The sequence below is a fragment of the Pyricularia pennisetigena genome, chromosome 6, assembly GCF_004337985.1.
Source record: "Pyricularia pennisetigena strain Br36 chromosome 6, whole genome shotgun sequence".
NCBI lineage: Eukaryota > Fungi > Ascomycota > Sordariomycetes > Magnaporthales > Pyriculariaceae > Pyricularia > Pyricularia pennisetigena.
In genome coordinates this window covers 3311642-3328695 of record NC_043744.1, presented here as the reverse complement: position 1 = coordinate 3328695, position 17054 = coordinate 3311642, and the positions used below count along the sequence as shown (strand labels likewise).

General features: G+C 52.2%; 2 protein-coding genes across 2 annotated transcripts; one reads left to right on the top strand and one right to left on the bottom strand.

The window, feature by feature from the left end:
• Window positions 1-4198: 4198 nt before the first annotated feature.
• On the top strand, window positions 4199-12273 carry PpBr36_04786 (uncharacterized protein; the record flags this gene model as incomplete). Its single annotated transcript, XM_029891945.1, has 3 exons — window positions 4199-4375; window positions 4454-4598; window positions 4673-12273. 3 exons carry the CDS (start codon window positions 4199-4201, stop codon window positions 12271-12273), a joined length of 7923 nt encoding a protein of 2640 aa, XP_029748971.1.
• A 331-nt stretch (window positions 12274-12604) lies between these two features.
• On the bottom strand, window positions 12605-15143 carry PpBr36_04785 (uncharacterized protein; the record flags this gene model as incomplete). Its single annotated transcript, XM_029891944.1, has 2 exons — window positions 12605-13426; window positions 13497-15143. The coding sequence occupies 2 exons, from the start codon at window positions 15141-15143 to the stop codon at window positions 12605-12607; spliced, it is 2469 nt and encodes an 822-aa protein (XP_029748968.1).
• Window positions 15144-17054: the final 1911 nt, after the last annotated feature.

Below are 17054 nucleotides of genomic sequence, written 5' to 3'. Positions count from 1 at the left end.
TTTTGGGTCGGTCTCCAGAGGGGTAGCATTCGACTGATACGATGTCGAGTTCGACCTTGTTTCTAGATATCAATCCCGTCTCGGCGGTTGACAGCTGTGTGACATTTCTTGTCCTTCCGGTATCATGGATCGTAAATCTGCGCAGTATTTATGTTGTATGATTTTATTTTTCGTCTTTGGAGAAGAGTATGACGGAGCGATGATGTACCTATATATATATATATAGCCAAGAAACCTGCAATTTGTAGCAGGAATATCGTAGAATCAAAAACTCAAATACCATACTGCCAAGGGGAAAACCCATGCAACAGGTTAAACTTGATTTCGCAACCGTGTTCCGCCGTTGAGGTTGGCCCTGGGCCAGTGATTCTGGCCTTGGATGAGCCGATCGACTGGTAAGGAAGTGATTAGCATAATGAGGATCGCGGACAAGTTGAACCAAGCAGAGTCATGAACTCCGCATATAAGATGATCCAAGGCCTAGAACTATGTAGAGTTTTGGTGATACTATGTTAAAGCCTCGACCCAAGGAGGGGTCCGCTCAAGCTAACTATGCAAAAGTCATGCTCAGCAAAATCCAACGTTAAAGTTTTCTCTGTATACACTACAGTAGTTGCAAAAGTTCAAGATATTGTTGCAGGGACTAATCGCTTTGCAGGTAGCTTGTGTGGTGAAGAGAGAATGTGTCGCACAATCAGCTCACTTCCTGCGCCATCCCATCCCACGCAGTCTGCCCACCCGACGAGAGGGCAATGCTACGAGGTGACAGGCCTACATGTCATGATCCCTGTGTTATTAGCATTGCTGTACTGGTACGGCTATAAGCTAAATGCAACGCCGTGCGCTCACACCAAAGAGAGAGAAAGAGAGAGAGAGAGGGAGAGAGGGAGAGAGAGAGAAAGACAACCAAGGTGGGAAGCCGAACAATCAAGGGCCAAATAATGGCCAGCCCCCTGGTCCCGGTCGGTTCGTCCTTCGCAGGAGAGCTTCCCTTTGGTTCTCCCGCGTCCTGGCCACCCCTGTGCCTTGCCTGCCTCTCCGTCCCGTCTGATGAAAAACCTGGATATTTGGCCACCAGCGATCTCAAGACTGGGTAGCATGTAAAGTAAGTATACAGGGGGATTGATCTCTCGAGAAACAAAAGTCTCATCCCATCCGAGCAGCCGAAGATCAGGGTCCTGCAGCTACTGCTCGCCAGCCGCAGACCAACCACAGTACGTACCCTCGAGACATTCCAAAGACCTGAGCACGCCGAGGGTGGGAGGAGCTCGGTTAGACCGCGAGATGGCTCCCCTGCATACCCATCAAAACAAAATATAAATTAGACCAGACCGCAAAATACTATTGCCTATTGCGGAAAACCGTGCCATGACAAGACAGACGTTCCCTTTCAGTAATTACCGCCCGCTCACAGTCCACGGAGCACAGTATCGCAGTTGAGAGTTCAGCCCAACCCAGGGTGCAACATGGTCCAAGGTACATCGTCTGGTCACAGCTGGACTTTTTTTTTTTGTTTTTTGCAAGAAAGATGCCATCCTCACGATACCCCACCAGGGTTAGATGACTATTACTAGTAGTTATTCATGCTACAAACTAGTGGGAAAGCTCCTGTGACTGACTGCTTGCGAATTAGAGTGCTGGCCACGTAATGGGCGCCGGGCTTATGCCGAGCTAGCTTAAAGGCAGTATCTAGGAGATTGACATTCGGAGAAAAAAGTGAATAAATAAATCAATATAATCAAATATACAAAGCCGAAACTGTCTGCGAATTGAACGCAAACGAAAAAGCGACCAGAGTGCTGGCCCGGTGTATCACCACGAAGCACCAGCCGACTTACTTGAAGCTGAGGAAAAAGGAATAGGCGGGCCTGGCGGGGAAACCAATAATAAAAGTGGGAGTGTACGATTCAGGTCCCCTACGTGCCGCAGTATACGGATTGCTGAACCCCTTGCCCAGTGCACCAATCACGCAAAAGAGTTGGCAGCGACAACCTTTGTGAGCAAATTTTACTCATGGCAGGCAGGGAAATATAAACGATTTGCTCCACAGAACAAAAAAAAAAAAAGCAAATATATTTCCAATTTGGTCACCTCGGAGACAGACCAATTGGTTTCTCGGCCGAGACCTGCAGGGCCTAGGGAGGGGAGAAAGCAAAGTAAACAAACAGTAAAGTCAAATTTGGGGAATAATACAAAAATTGAAAATTGAATAACAAAGCTATCTTACTTTTAACAGATTCTCCCAAACTGCTCTCCCCCCGGCACAAGCTGAGCAAGCACACCCCCCTCGGGGCCAGCTCCTCGCCCTATTTCATTAGCCCAGCCGGGGCCACACAGCCGCCCGGGCCAAAGGAGTCGCAGCCCCTCCCGCCTCGTTCCGTCCCGCCAGACAGACCAAGACGACAAGAAGATGATCACAGCATAGCGCATAAAGACACGGAGAAAAAAAAATAAACAAGTAAGTAAATCGGTTAAGCGAGCGCACCGTACAGTACCCCATTCACAGAAAAACTTTAATGCCGGCTCCACATACCGTAATGGAGTCCTATCCTGTCCTGTCCTGCCCTGCTCTGCCCAAGACCAAGACCCATCATATCATCCATCCATGTCGCGTACTGTGACATGGCGAGACCCCTAAAAATCCGTTGTGGTCGCCGAGGTTACATCAGCGATTATATACTGTGAAAAACAAACCATTACCACCTCGCTGAGAGTCTTACTATATATTTTGATGCGGTTATGCAGGGCAAACGGGGATCCGTGTGATCATTCCTGGCTCGCTTCCTTTTTACGAAAATATTTGTAAGAAAAGGAGAAAAGGAAAGAAAAAAAAAAACTTCTCTTGAAAATCTCCCCACATCCCGCGCTCCATGCCAAGCTTGAAGCGTGCCCCCCCGATGCCTCACAAACGGGGTCTTTTGAACCGGCAGATACAGAAGCTAGGGAAGAGCCATGGGCATTCATGGGGGGAAAAAAAACGGTTCTGTTTGAACAAACAGCGAAGCTTAATTGCTGTAACTTGTACTATATTAGAGCACAGATGGGCATTTTATGGTTTACCGAGAAAACATGTACATGTCCATAGACCCAAATCGGACATACTAAGCATCTGGGCTACAAGAGAATCAGTCAGGGAAAACAAGGTGAAGACCAGTTCTGCCGGTGAATGTATGTATATCATTGCCCTTTTTTCAGTGCCCAGCAACGATGAAAGGGTCAGATATGCCCCGCAACGGCGCTCGCCTGACATCAAATGGGGAACCGAAGACGTCGATCAGACCAGCTCTGAAAGCCAAATATATTTCGTGCCATTAACCAAATAAATCTTGGCAAAACCAAGGTACTCATGAGAGTTAATTACTGAGCATAGCTAAAGAAGACGGTCAGTATCCAGGCAATAGATAAGATAGTCGCGGTTTTATTTTCCGCTGATGCCGGTCCTACTCAATTCGGACTGCCGGACAACCTATGTGGTTACCAAGCGGTCGTGGTCGAGACTCCCGAGAAGCCGAAACAGAACATGCCTCCTGGCCACCTACATTTCAAGTGCCTGACGAGCACACCTCACGTCCTTCTGGGGCCCTGTTACAACAACACCTGCCTGATCAGTAATCCTTTGAATATGCAACAGAGACCCTGCCCGCAGAAGAAAGGGGCCGCTGCTGCTTATTCTGCAGCTGTGTTCTCCCCGTTTCGCCACCCCAGGCTCAGGAACTATTGTAATTCTAGACCCTCTCGATGGGCTACTAGCGTCAGTCAGCTACTCCGCCTGGCGGCAGATACGCGCTCCTCGACTGGCTGGCACCTTCTCTCCCCAGTCGCTGCAAGTCAGCCGCGGCTCCGAGGTACAGTAGGCATAGGCGTCAAGGTACGGACGGGTAAAGCAGGGTGGATTTTGAGTTTTGGTTTGCATCCGCCAGTTTGGCGAGGGCTCCCAGGTAGCTGGCCCGGTTGTAGACGTAAATGACTCTTTTGTTGATGCAGAGACCCAGCGGTACGGAAGGTTGTCCCGAGATCTTGGAAAGCTCATCGAGTGTGGATCGGACATAAGTCTCTTCAAGGACGTTCCTTGGTATCGGAAAGGAATGAATATAAACTGACCGTTGGGAAGCCCTCCTTCGATGGTAGCAAAGGCCTTATTTTCCCCTTACTGTATTTGTGAGCAAGCCGACAAAAAGCTGTTTCTCGCCATAAAAAAATGAACTCCACAACGCCAGACCCCATCGCCGTAGTCGGGTTCAGCTTCAAGCTACCACAAGGCGTGGACGACGTTGACAACTTCTGGGACGTTCTCAAGACCCGGGCCAATCTTTCAACCGACTGGCCTGATGATCGTATCAGTGTTGGCGCTGTGAGGTCAAGCCAGTACAACAAGGTCAGTAACTCAGCCATGCAACTTTGAAGTATGTATGCTTGGGCGGAAGGTAGAGTTAACTTGCCCGGCGCCTGAAAGGTCCAATGTCGAGGAGGTCACTTCATCACCGAAGACCCGGCCGTCTTCGATGCCCCATTTTTCTCCGTCACGGCCAAAGAGGCGGCGTCCATGGACCCACTCCAGAGATGGACCCTTGAGGCTTCATATCGGGCTTTTGAAAATGGTCAGTTAAAGACAGTCGAGCTTTGAACACGGATGGAGAACATGAAGCTCGGTACTGACCGTGGTCACCGTCAGCCGGAATCCCGATCGAGGACCTGAAGCAGTCCAACACGGCAGTGTACTCGGCCTCCATGTCGGACGACTACAGCCGTATGGCGTCCATGGACCCAGAGGACCACCACCAGATGGCCACAACAGGGACCTTTGCGTCCATCATCCCCAACCGAGTGAGCTGGTACTTTGACTTGCGCGGGCCCAGCATCCATGTCGATTCCGCCTGCTCCAGCAGTCTCTGCGCCGTCGACATGGCCTGCCAGTCCATATTAAGCGGCGATGCCAAAACAGCCCTCGTCACGGGTGGCAACCTCATACTGGTGCCCAACAGCTACCAGATGCTGTCTGCCCAAGGCTTCCTCTCCCCAAGTAGCAAATGCTTCAGCTTCGACCACCGGGCGAATGGCTATGCCAGAGGCGAGGGCATCATTGCCATGGTCATCAAGCCACTAGCAGATGCCATACGGGACGGCAATGTGATACGCGCAGTCATAAGAGCTTCCGCTTCTAATCAGGACGGACGCACCCCTGGTTTGACGCAACCAAGTTCTGATTCCCAGGCCGACTTGATTCGTCGAGTTTACGAAAAGGCCAATCTGCCCCTGGATAGGACCCGTTTCTTTGAGGCCCATGGCACTGGAACTCCAGTAGGAGATCCCATCGAGATGGCGGCCATTGGTCGGGTGTTTGCCCCTTCGCGCTCACCAGAGGCGCCCCTGTTCGTTGGCTCTGTCAAGAGCAATGTCGGCCACCTCGAGGCATCTGCAGGACTGGCTGGGCTGGTCAAGACCATCTTGGCACTTGAGAGTGGCATCATTCCACCGCAGGCAAACTTTGAGAAGGTCAACCCAAGACTGGAGACTGAAAAACATAAAATTGAGATTCCAACAGCTGCTATACCGTGGCCGTGCGAAGGCTTGCGTCGAGCCTCGGTCAACTCCTTCGGATTTGGAGGAACAAATTCCCATGTCATTGTTGACGACGCCTTGCATTATCTCGAGGAAGCGGGATTGAAAGGTCACCATAATACTGTTAGATCACCAAACTTTGATGGGCAACCGAGCGGCGCTCCTGAAGAAGAGCTCAAGAGGAGCAAGTCCAGGCTGAATGGGACAGTGCCCGAGCAGAATGGGTTGGAGCAAAGGCCAAACGTCAATAACAATGGCAGCCCCCACGAGCATAGCTTGTCATGTGACAGCGGCAAAGTAAATGAGACGAATGGGACGAATGGAACGGCAACAAACGGGACAGGAAAACACCAAGATGACGCAGCCACGAACAGAAACGTAAATCAGCACGAAAATCTCCGCATCCTCGTTTGGTCCGCTGCAGATCAACAGGCTCTCGGTCGCATGGGCAAGCAGTTGGAGAACTTTCACAAAGAAAAGATCGCCGGCAACAGCCAAAAGCTGGATAGGCTTGCCTACACGCTCGCGACTCGCCGTAGCCTCATGCTTTGGCGACAGTTCGCCACGGCAACGTCGACATCGGCCGGCGCCGCGCGTCAGTCCATCCTCGCGTCATCTTGCCAAGCAACAAGGAGCACGGGAACCTGGGAACTCGGCATCGCTTTCATTTTCACCGGCCAAGGCGCGCAGTATGCCGGTATGGGTCGCGGTCTCCTGCAATATCCAGTGTTCGAGCAAACCCTGCAGCGGATTGACCATGTATACCACAGGCTGGGTTGCAAATGGTCATTGTTTGACGAACTTAGCAATGACATGACCATAAACATGCCCGCATACAGCCAGCCCTTGACGACGGCCCTGCAAATCGCGCTGGTCGATCTGCTGAGGGCTTTCGGAATCGTACCCAAGGCCGTCGTGGGCCATTCTTCGGGCGAGATCGCAGCTGCCTATGCGGCGGGGGCACTCTCGCTCGAGTCGGCGTGCAAAGTTTCCTTTTTGCGGGGCCAGCTCGCGGACTGTCTCAAACAGCAGCTGCAGGTTTCTCAGACCCCCGGTGCCATGATGTCTGTCAACCTACCCGAAGCAGACATACCGAGTTATCTGGCCGACAGGAACCTTGACCGGGACAGCAGCATCAGTATAGCTTGCATAAACAGCCCTGGGAACGTGACATTAGCAGGTGACGAAGCAACTATAGACGCAGTCAAGAGCTGCCTGGATAAAGATGGCATCTTTGCACAAAAGCTAAATACGGGTGTTGCTTACCATTCCGCACACATGAATCAAATATCGGGCGATTACTTGATCCAGATGGGTGTGCTTCGAGGCTCTGCAAATCAAGAGGGAGCGAAGAGGATTCCTATGGTGTCGTCTGTCACGGGCAAAACCATCGATCCGAGCGAGCTAGCAAAGCCTCAGTATTGGATCGACAACATGGTCTCCCCCGTACAGTTCTCTGACGCCGTTCGGACCCTGACCTCGGCCCTGAAGGACCAAGTTGGTATTATTACCGATCTTATCGAGGTTGGGCCACACCCTGCCTTGCGTCGCCCAGTACTGGACACCTTGAAGACCGCTATCAAGAAATCACAGAGGAAAATCCGCTACGCCTGTGTCTTGCACAGAAACCGTTCCGCCGTCGAGGCAGCCCTAGACCTTGTGGGTCATCTTTTCTGTACCGGATACAGCGTGGATATTCCAGCCGCCAACGCCCACTCCGGTGTTGATATAGTACCTCTGGTTGATCTACCCGGGTATCCCTTTGATCGCAGCAAGAAGTATTGGACAGAGTCCCGCCTCAGCCGCAATTTTCGCCTTCGTCAGCCAACAACATCGGGTGACTTTCTCGGTGCACGATTTTACGACTGGAACCCTCTCGAGCCGCGCTGGCGCAGCTTCTGGAGTGTCGAATCAGCACCATGGGTAGGTGATCACGTAGTCAGCGGGACTGTGATACTTCCGGGTGCGGCCATGTTGATTATGGCTATTGAGGCGGTCCAAGAGATGGCTATACCAAATGGACAAGTGCTTGGTTATGAGGTGCACGAGGCCGAGTTCATTGCTCCTCTCATTATTCGACAGAGGTGGGAAGAGCGGACTGAGGTGATGGTCCGCCTTCGGCCTATCAAATCTGCTACCAACGAGATCAACGCGGCGGCCCAGTCAGAGGTGGTCATTTTTGCTTATCTGGATGATCAATGGACCGATTGCTTCCGCGCAAGGCTCTCGGTTCGGTATGATGGAGCGTCGCCGGCTCAGACAGACGAGTGGAAATTCGCTCATGCTCGTCTTGCGGGTGAGTTCAAGCGCGCGGACAAGTCTTGCAGACGACCAATCAGCCCGCAGGTCTTTTATGATGACGCCGCAGAGTTTGGCATCGAGTGGAAAGACTGGTTCAGTCATCTCGATGAAATTCGGTGGGATGGATCTGGGGACACCATAGGCCGCATCGATCTCGAACGTGGCCATCTTGGAGGTCGATACAAGACAGCCAGCATTGTTCACCCGGCGGTTCTTGATGCCGCGTTTCAGGTGTTGCGTATCAGCACCACCAAGGGACTTTCACTGTCTTCCGCAAGTACAAACGTTCCGTTCAAGCTGACCAACGCCTATTTCGCTGCTTCGCACAAATGGCAGGCCCCTGCAACAACTTCCGTAAGGTTTTATGCTGCCTGCTCGCCAGAAGAATGCGGGCGGCCTCGGGTCAAAGGCCGCGTGTATGCAGTTTCGGACGATGACACTATACTGTGCAGCATGGAAAACATGATTATGGCAGCTGTGAGCACTGGTTCCCCTAGTCACGATGTCGACCGGAAACTGCTTCACCGGATCGAGTGGAAACCACAAATGAGCCTACTCAGCGCAGAGCAGCTGGCGATCGAGTGCGAAGCCGACAGTTTTCCAGACAAGGACGAAGAAACGTTGGTTGCACAGTTCGACAAGCTCCGGCTTGTCATGACTGAAGCTATGGTTATCACTGTCCACGATTTAGACTCCAGCAACCAGAGTGTACCAGAATCCATGCAGAGGCACTTGACGTGGATGAGGCAGCATCTTAGAGAGACCGAAGTCAAGCCCAGGGGATTGAGCAAAGAAGAGCTCGATGTGGAACTGCGAGAACTTGAGCTTATGCGACCTGCCTGGCAACTCCACGCCGCCCTTATGCGCCAGCTCCAGTCAATCGTGACTGGCGCTGTAGATCCTTTGCAAATCATGTTTGGATCCGATACAGCCGGGTCATTCTACGCCGATATGTTCGCTCAGGTTTGCGATCATCGTCTGCTGAAGTTCCTCCATCTTGCCGCCCATGAGAACCCAAACATGCGGATCATCGAAGTTGGCTCTGGAACGGGTGGTTTCACTGGAACAATACTGCCAATCCTGGCAGCGCTCGAGGCCGAAACTGGCACGCAGAGATTCCAATCATACACCTACACCGACGTTTCTCCTGCCTTCTTTGAGGCTGCAGAAGCACGCTGGGGAGCCGCTGGAGGACGTCTTCGGGAGAGGATGGAGTTCAAGACGTTCAACATGAAGAACAGTCCCGAAAAGGAGGGCTATGAGGAAGGCTCATACGATATGGTAATTGCTGGATCTGTCCTCCATGCGACAGAGGATCTTCTCGAGACCATGCGCAACGTTCGGAAATTGCTCAAGCCAGGAGGCCTTCTTTTGGCCCTCGAGACGATAGCCCCGCACGATGTTATAACCAACTGTTCGACGGGATTGGTCCCTGGTTGGTGGGGAGAGAGGGAAGAATGGCGTGGTCTGTCAGCTGCAATACCCGAGTCAAAGTGGGACTGGGTTTTTACAGAGACGGGATTTTCCGGGACACAGCTAAGTCTTCGAGACTATCGTAGTGATGAACTTCACTTGTTCAGCGTCATAGTCTCTCGCGCGACCATGGAGAATAGCCTGCGTGGCCAGAGACCTGCGTCCAAGCTGCTGCTTTTGGTGGGAGACATTAACGAGCAGCCCCAAATTCAAGCGGCTGATCTGGTCCAGGATCAGTTCTCGCAAGGGCATGATTTCCGAATTTTGGACCTTAAAACAGCGGCTGGGATAAGAATTGGCGAGGATGATGTCCTCATATCAATGATAGATATGTGGCGTCCGGTCTTGGCGAGTCCGTCACCTGCCGAGTTTCACGCCGTTCAAGACTTGATCAGTCGCACGAAAAACGTCCTCTGGGTCACTCTAGTCAGCCCGTCGGATGATGAAAGCGCAAAGGGCAGCGCTAATCTGGGTTGGATGCGGACCGTCCGCACGGAGGAGCCAGGGAAAAATCTTGTCAGCTTGCTTATTGAGTCCAGCCTGTCTGGTCAAGACATCAGCACGCATGCAAGGTGCGTAGCTAAGGTTTTTGATGCAGCCTTCGGCCCATCCGCAAGTCCGGAGCGTGAATACCTTTACCGCGACAGCCGTATCATCACCGGACGTGTCGTCGAGGATACAAAGCACAACAGGCAGCTCGTGTCGTTGTTGCGGCCACAGCTCCACAAAGCACCATGGCTCTCCAAGGGTCCGGTCAAGCTCTGTGTGGGTGCAGATAAAACTTTGGAGTCTTTGGCTTTCGTCGAGGACCAAGACCATGATAGGCCGGTCGAAGCCGACGAAGTCGAGATCGAAGCTCGATCATGGGCCATCAACTTCCGTGACGTTCTCGTGGCGCTAGGCAAAATTGACAGTGACAATAACCTGGGTATTGATTGCGCAGGTGTCGTCACAAGGGTCGGACCGCATTGTCAGAATATCCAGCCTGGAGACAGGGTGGCCATGGTATCGCCAAACTGCATGAGGGCCTTCCCTCGCTCCTCACAGCGAGCTGTGTGCAAGATACCAGATACCATGTCATTTGAGACTGTCGCTTCAGTCCTCATCCCAGGAATGACGGCGTACTTTGGCTTGATGGACCGAGCTCGCCTGAGCAGAGGCGAAAGGATTCTCATTCATTCTGCGGCTGGCAGCTCGGGACAGATGGCTGTGTGGATTGCGCAGATGCTTGGCGCTGAAGTGTTTGCAACTTGCTCCGACGACAGCAAGCGCAACTTCCTCGTCAAAAATATGGGGATCCCGGAAGACCACATTTTCTTCAGTCGTGATACCTCCTTTGCCGAAGGAGTCAAGCGGATGACAGACGGACGAGGCGTCGACGTTGTGTTCAGCTCCCTCTCTGGGGACGCGCTTCGTGCTTCTTGGGCTCTTCTGGCCCCCTTTGGTCGTTTCATTGACATTGGCGAAGCCGACCAACACGCCAACGCAGCCCTTCCGATGGGTGGTTTTCTGAACAACCGTAGTTACTTTGCGTTGGATCTGCAAGACGTTGTTTTGAACAACCTTGAGCTAACATCGCGCCTACTTCGCGATATTGTTCAACTCCTGGTCGACGGCAAGATACGTCAACCTGGACCCGTCCTCAATACTTTCCCAGCCTCGGACATAGAGCTCGGCTTCAGGCAGCTTCAAAGTGGCAAGAACATTGGTCGCTGCTTGATCACGCTCGATCGAAATGATGTCGTGCCACAGATGATCACTGAGAGCCGAGACTGGAGATTCGACTCGAATGCCACTTATTTGATTGCCGGAGGAACTGGTGGGCTCGGCCGATCACTTGCCAGGTTTTTCGCTAGCCGTGGAGCTCGACACATTATCCTCCCGTCTCGATCAGGTTCAGGTGAGGCAGGATCGAAAGTATCCGAGCTGTTGGAGGAGCTACGCAGCCGCGGTATCAACATTGAAGCCCCCAGATGTGACGTGGCAGATGAAGCATCTCTAGCCGCCACACTCAATGACTGCCACGATAGGCTCGGGATGCCCCCCGTCAAAGGCTGCATCAACGCTGCAATGGTGCTGCAAGATTCCGTGTTTGCCAACATGAGCCATGCCCAGTGGGAGCTCACCATGCGGTCCAAAGTAGAGACATCCTGGAACTTGCATCGCCGGTTCAACACTCCGGATCTGGACTTTTTTATCCTCCTCTCTAGTCTTATAGGTACAATCGGCGGCCCAGGCCAGGCCAACTACGCAGCAGGGTGTGCTGCCCAAGACTGGCTTGCCGAACATCGCCAAAGACTGGGATTGCGGGGCAACATATCGATCGATGTGGGCTGGATGAAAAACGTCGGCATCGTGTCCGAGGAAGTAAGCTATCAACGACACCTCAAGTTGGTTGAAGATATGCACAAGCTCGAAGAGGAGGAGCTGCTTGCGCTTTTGACTCTGTGCTGTGACCCATCAGCATCATCATCTCAACGTTCTGGCGATGGCGCACGTGTTCTTTTTGGGCTGCGCACGCCAAATGAGTTCTTGGACCAAGGCAAAGAGCCGCCAGAGATGCTCAGCCGGCCTCTATTTTCGACCTTTTTGCACAGCAACGAGACGAACGCTGAGCAGGCGGTCGGTCAATCTCCAGCAAGCGATCTTGGCGCCGTTTTCAGAGCCACTCCCGACGCGACAGATCGGGCCAGGGTAGTTGTTGAGGGGCTCAAGCAGAAACTCGGCCGTTCCATGGCAATTTCCCCCGACGACGTGCAGGTCGAGAAGCCTCTGTCTGCATATGGTGTCGACTCTTTGTTCGCGGTCGAACTCCGAAACTGGATCCTGAAGGACTTTGCAGCTACTGTGGCAGTTTTTGACATAATGGGAAATGTACCAATTTCCAACATTGGAAAACTTGTGGTGAGCAAAAGTACCGTTGGATTCGGGCAAGACTGAGGTGTTTGGGCTTTGGGGAAAATAGAAGTGGGGCGTCGTCGCTGAAGGCGGGGGAGAGGGAGAGAAGTTACCGGGCTACCCATCATCTAAGTGCTTCTCTTTTCCAGCTTGCATCTTATCTCCGCAAAGGTTAAAAAAAAAAAACTTCTCGTTTTCCGCACTCAAACTATGGTTTCGGAAATAGCAACGTGAAGCCAAATGTTCCATCATTGCCAATGTTACTACTTGTCTGCTCTCGTCACAGACAAGCAGGAACCGGTTGAGCCCGGCTTTCTTTTGTACTGGACATGATTGCGGTTCAAACATCGAATGTAGATTTTTAGTAACTAGTCTAATAAACGACTTGTTGACCATTATTTTCCATACTGGCACGAGCCATGCTGAGACTCCTCCGGATTTCTGCGTCCTGTTCCTCCCTTGCCACGTCATCCCAGCCTGGGAGCTTGACCGAATGGTCCAGCGCAACGGGTAGGCCTCTGTGCCGTCCCCTGATCATCATAAGCACCATTACTACCTTGCTGCCGGCATACCAGCCGCCAGAGAAGCTGTATGCTTGGTCAGGCAGGCCAACCGATATTCCAATGTTTGTGTAGCCCGAAACAATCTCGAAGAGAAAGTTGAACACGCTGAACGTGCGTGGGTCAAGTATTGAGTGCGAGGTTTCGATTATGGTGATCACAAACAGCGCGAGCGCGATGGACCATACGTCGTGCGCCAGTTGTCCGCGGAGGTGCTGCGAAATTAGGCTGACGCTACCGTCGGATGCTGCCGTAGCGGCCGGCGGTGGTTCAAATTGGATGCTTTTGGACCGCTTGATCCCGACGATGACTGGAAGGGACGCGGCAGCCTGTGAGCGGCGGCGTGCTGCGGCGTTGTCGATGCCTACGCCCTGAAAGTCGCTTATGCGCTGCTTCAACTGCTTGCCTACGAACGCGGTGCCGCGCCGGCCGACGTGCGCCAGCGTTTTGATGGTGGTTGTTGTCATCTTGGGCTTCGCCGAAATGCCGCTGGCGTGGGACATAGAGTTCGCCGAGAGCTGTGGAACGATGTCCGTCATCCCCGCCGCAGCAGCCTCGTCAGCGGCGTCTTCCTCTTCCTCCTGCTTCGCGGCCTCTGCAGTAGAATATAAACCGAGCGACCGCTCTTCGTAGACCTATCGTACCCGGCACAGTGGTTAGCTCATGGTCGATTATTTGTGAAGCAGGACGATTCTCGACACCCACATTAGAATTACGCATCACGATAATCTCGGGATACGCTGCGAGATACATGACAATAAGTAAAAGCACCTGGGCGTCGAACCACAGGCCAGATATCGAAAAGACTGCGAAACCACCAGAGGGCGTCGTCGTAGCCTGGAAGAGCGCCACGCCGATGCGCTTGGCCAACGGAAAGACGTCCAGTACCGAGTTTCCTAAGCCTAGGACAAGGAGCCCGATCCAGTTGACAATGACAACTGTTGAAAAGAAAGAAACAAAGGCAAGGTTGGCCTTTGAGGGGAACATGAGCATAAAGAGGCGTCGCGGGTATTTGAGAATAAAATCGAAAGCTTCTTCCCAAGCGCCGTACTCGTCGGACTCGGGGCCGTGGCGGGCAATGATGTGCTTAAAAAAGAGACGTCCCAGATAGATGGTGCCTCGGATAAAGGCAGGAAAAGCGGCGTTGCCGGCAAATGAGAGTAAAGTAACAATGGTAAGCACAAATGCGTCGTCGACAAAGGCGGTTAGGCCAGCATCGAGCAACGTCAACCCGCAATTGTTGAAGGAGGAAATAGCTAGAAATATGCCGGACCACCATGGATCTTGAGAATTGACCGCCGTAGCTGTTCGCCCGTGGACGGAAAGCCAGGCGCCCAGCGTGATGGCTCCCAGGATCTGCAAAACAACGAAATAGATGGCAACTATCACGAACAATAGCTTCAGGGCACGGTATTCGACTCCTCCGAGATACTCGCGCTCGTCGTCGTCAAGATCGAAAAACTGGCCGTTGCGGCCGATGGAATGTTTGTGTGTGCGAACAAAAGTCCTAAAGTCGAAACCAGTCTCTCCTGTCGCCTCAGTGGTTCCAGCCCTAATAGTAGCAGAGCGCGCGAGGGGAGACATAGGCGGTCGGTGACGATGGCTATGGCCGGTCGAAGGCGCAGGCCTGGGACCAGGTGACGAGGGAACTGCGCCATCCTCCTGGAAGTTGCTCTGCAGTGCCGCCAACTGCTGGTGCATCGCCATCGCGGTCGGGTTTGTCGTTGGGGATAACTTGGGCGACTCGACTTGGAAACCGTCTTTATCACCTGGCCTTGGCGATTTGGGCTTTGAAAGCTCAAAGGCATCGTTCTTGGCACGTTCCTGGGGAGATTGAGGGGGAGGACGGGAACCCGCTCCAAAAGTCGACATTACTGGCAGGCCGGCCATGGCCCCAGCCATGCCAAGCATGGCACCAGTTGCGCGCTTGCGTCGGCGACGCTCCCTTTCGGCTTCGACGATGCGGTCGAAACGCTTTTCGAAAATACGGACGCGGAACCAAATGGTGAAAAGAGACACCAGAACGGGACTGCCAATGACCATCATGACGAACAAGATTGCCTGCTGGGCAACGACCAGCTCACTCAGATTGACAGTGTTCAGGCCGCTGCCAGTGAACGCAGACATGATGAGGAACCATGAGTCAACAAAGCTGAGCGTTTTAAACTCCTCTCTGTCGGCCAATGCGAAGAAAATCGCAGAGATTATCAATCCGACAAAGACAAAGTACGCATGGTGGACGGTGATAAAATTGACTGGCGGTAGATATGGTTTTATGGTACGGTAGATGTCTGTCCAGCGGTCTTGAAGTTGGAGCCTGCTGAGGGAGCCATCGCTGTTCGAGCCACCCATCTGACGGTTTGTTGTGGGAAGGGAAATGAGGTGAGGGAGTGGTGAGAAAATAGGGCCAAAACTTGGAGCGCAAGGCGATGGATGATAAAAAAAACGAATGAATTGAAGATTACCTAGGTAAGCGCCGAGGGGGATGTTTGGGCACGGGTGCCCACCTCCTGTCTTGTTAATGAGCCAGCTCTACGACGTTATTCTTGGTTGATGGAGTACCTGAAGGGATGAAGATTGGCGCGATGAAGAAGAGACGCGCTGCATCGAGGGTTCACTCTCCAACTTTTACTGATAAGCTTTGTTGCACTGCCATGTGTTCATTCCCAAGTGCCGGGATTGGCATAAATAAAATGACAGGGGGAACGGACGGAATGCGTCCCCGCCCGCAGGTACCCTGTCAAGCCTGTTAAGCCTGTGGGTTGGACATGTTCTAGATCCCTTTGTGGTGCATCCATATAACCCATTCGGGTCCTCCATTCCACTGTTTGGGTGAAAGTCCCAACGTGTACTCCGTGAATTTCTTCGATTCGATTGGCGGCTCCTGAGCTTTGCCAGTCAAAAACAACGATCAAAGTCGGAAGCAATTGACTAAGCAATGGCCGCCTCTTCGATACACCAATAGGAACAAGTACATTTGACAGCTGGCGCTTATCTGACGCGCCACAGGCAAATGATCGCCCTGGACGAGGCAAAAGGTTGCTTCATACCGACAGCAGGGGCCAGCATTCCATTATAAGGGTTCGGAAATTTTGACTAGGTTAACAAAATTAGACGCAAAAATCAAAAATTAGACAGAGTTGACGCATGAAGAATCGGCCAATAAAAGCAATTTACACGTTGACCCATATATTTATTGTAACAAACTTTTGATAGCCATGAGAAGGGTGGCGAAGCATTTTCATCGCACAATAATCCACTCGACCAGCCCCTATTCAACAAGTACGAGCTGCACAAAACGAGGTCAACACTGGTGGAAAACATCACAATTTTAACCACGTCGGAATTGACAGGGTAAGATTCGCACAGGTCAGGCCATTCATAGGTCACCATTGAGCGCGGTCCTCTCAGTGCCCCAATCCCGGGAGCAGGCCTTGCCGTCACGAATTACGAATTTACGATTGGCACGTCAACAAAAGTGACTCTGCACAAAAACGAGGCGGGGATGAAAGCAAGACGAAGAATGATACCCAAACTACGCTGGCAAGGGAAACCGCTTGACTATATCAACCCATATGCAGAACAGCATAGGTAGCCCTACATGCGGCCACTGGTGGTCGGCAAGTACACGACAGGAAACGGTCACAAGATTGAGGAAACGAGTGAGGACTTCTTGGGCATGAATTGAGGCATAGTCGTAGTTTTTGGAGGTCAAAATCAAAGCAGGTAATCAAGAATCCCTCATTGTTGCCCAGTATCGTGTCTATCGCTTCCGAATCAAGACTCAGTGCCGGTCGCCTTTCTTGCTCCGGTATTCCTGCACAGCCAGTGTTTCGAGCAAGCTTCATGCTTTCGTTCCGGTGGACGGCTTCGCGAGTTTGCAACTTAGTAAAGTGTCATCTGCCCTTCTGTGTGCTCTAGACGGGATATCCGACCAAATCTAGGGTGACAACATGCCTGTGCGCACCTGTTGGAGGGAAGCAAATTCAAATGCCCGATACAGATAATAGAAGGAAAAAAACAGGAACCGCAAAACCATCAATGTTAGAGCGAAGTCTCGTACTAAATTGCTCCGCAGGCTATAGTTGGAGAAAAGTACCACCTTGGATGTCAAGACAACAATAATACTGACTGTGTAACTAATAAGTTTATGCAATGCCACTAACAATCCCTACGCCTTTTAACCAATGCTTTCGCCGAAGTATCTACATACCCAACAGAGTGGCAAAGAAAAGTCAATACCTGTCAGACCGGTCCCGAAGG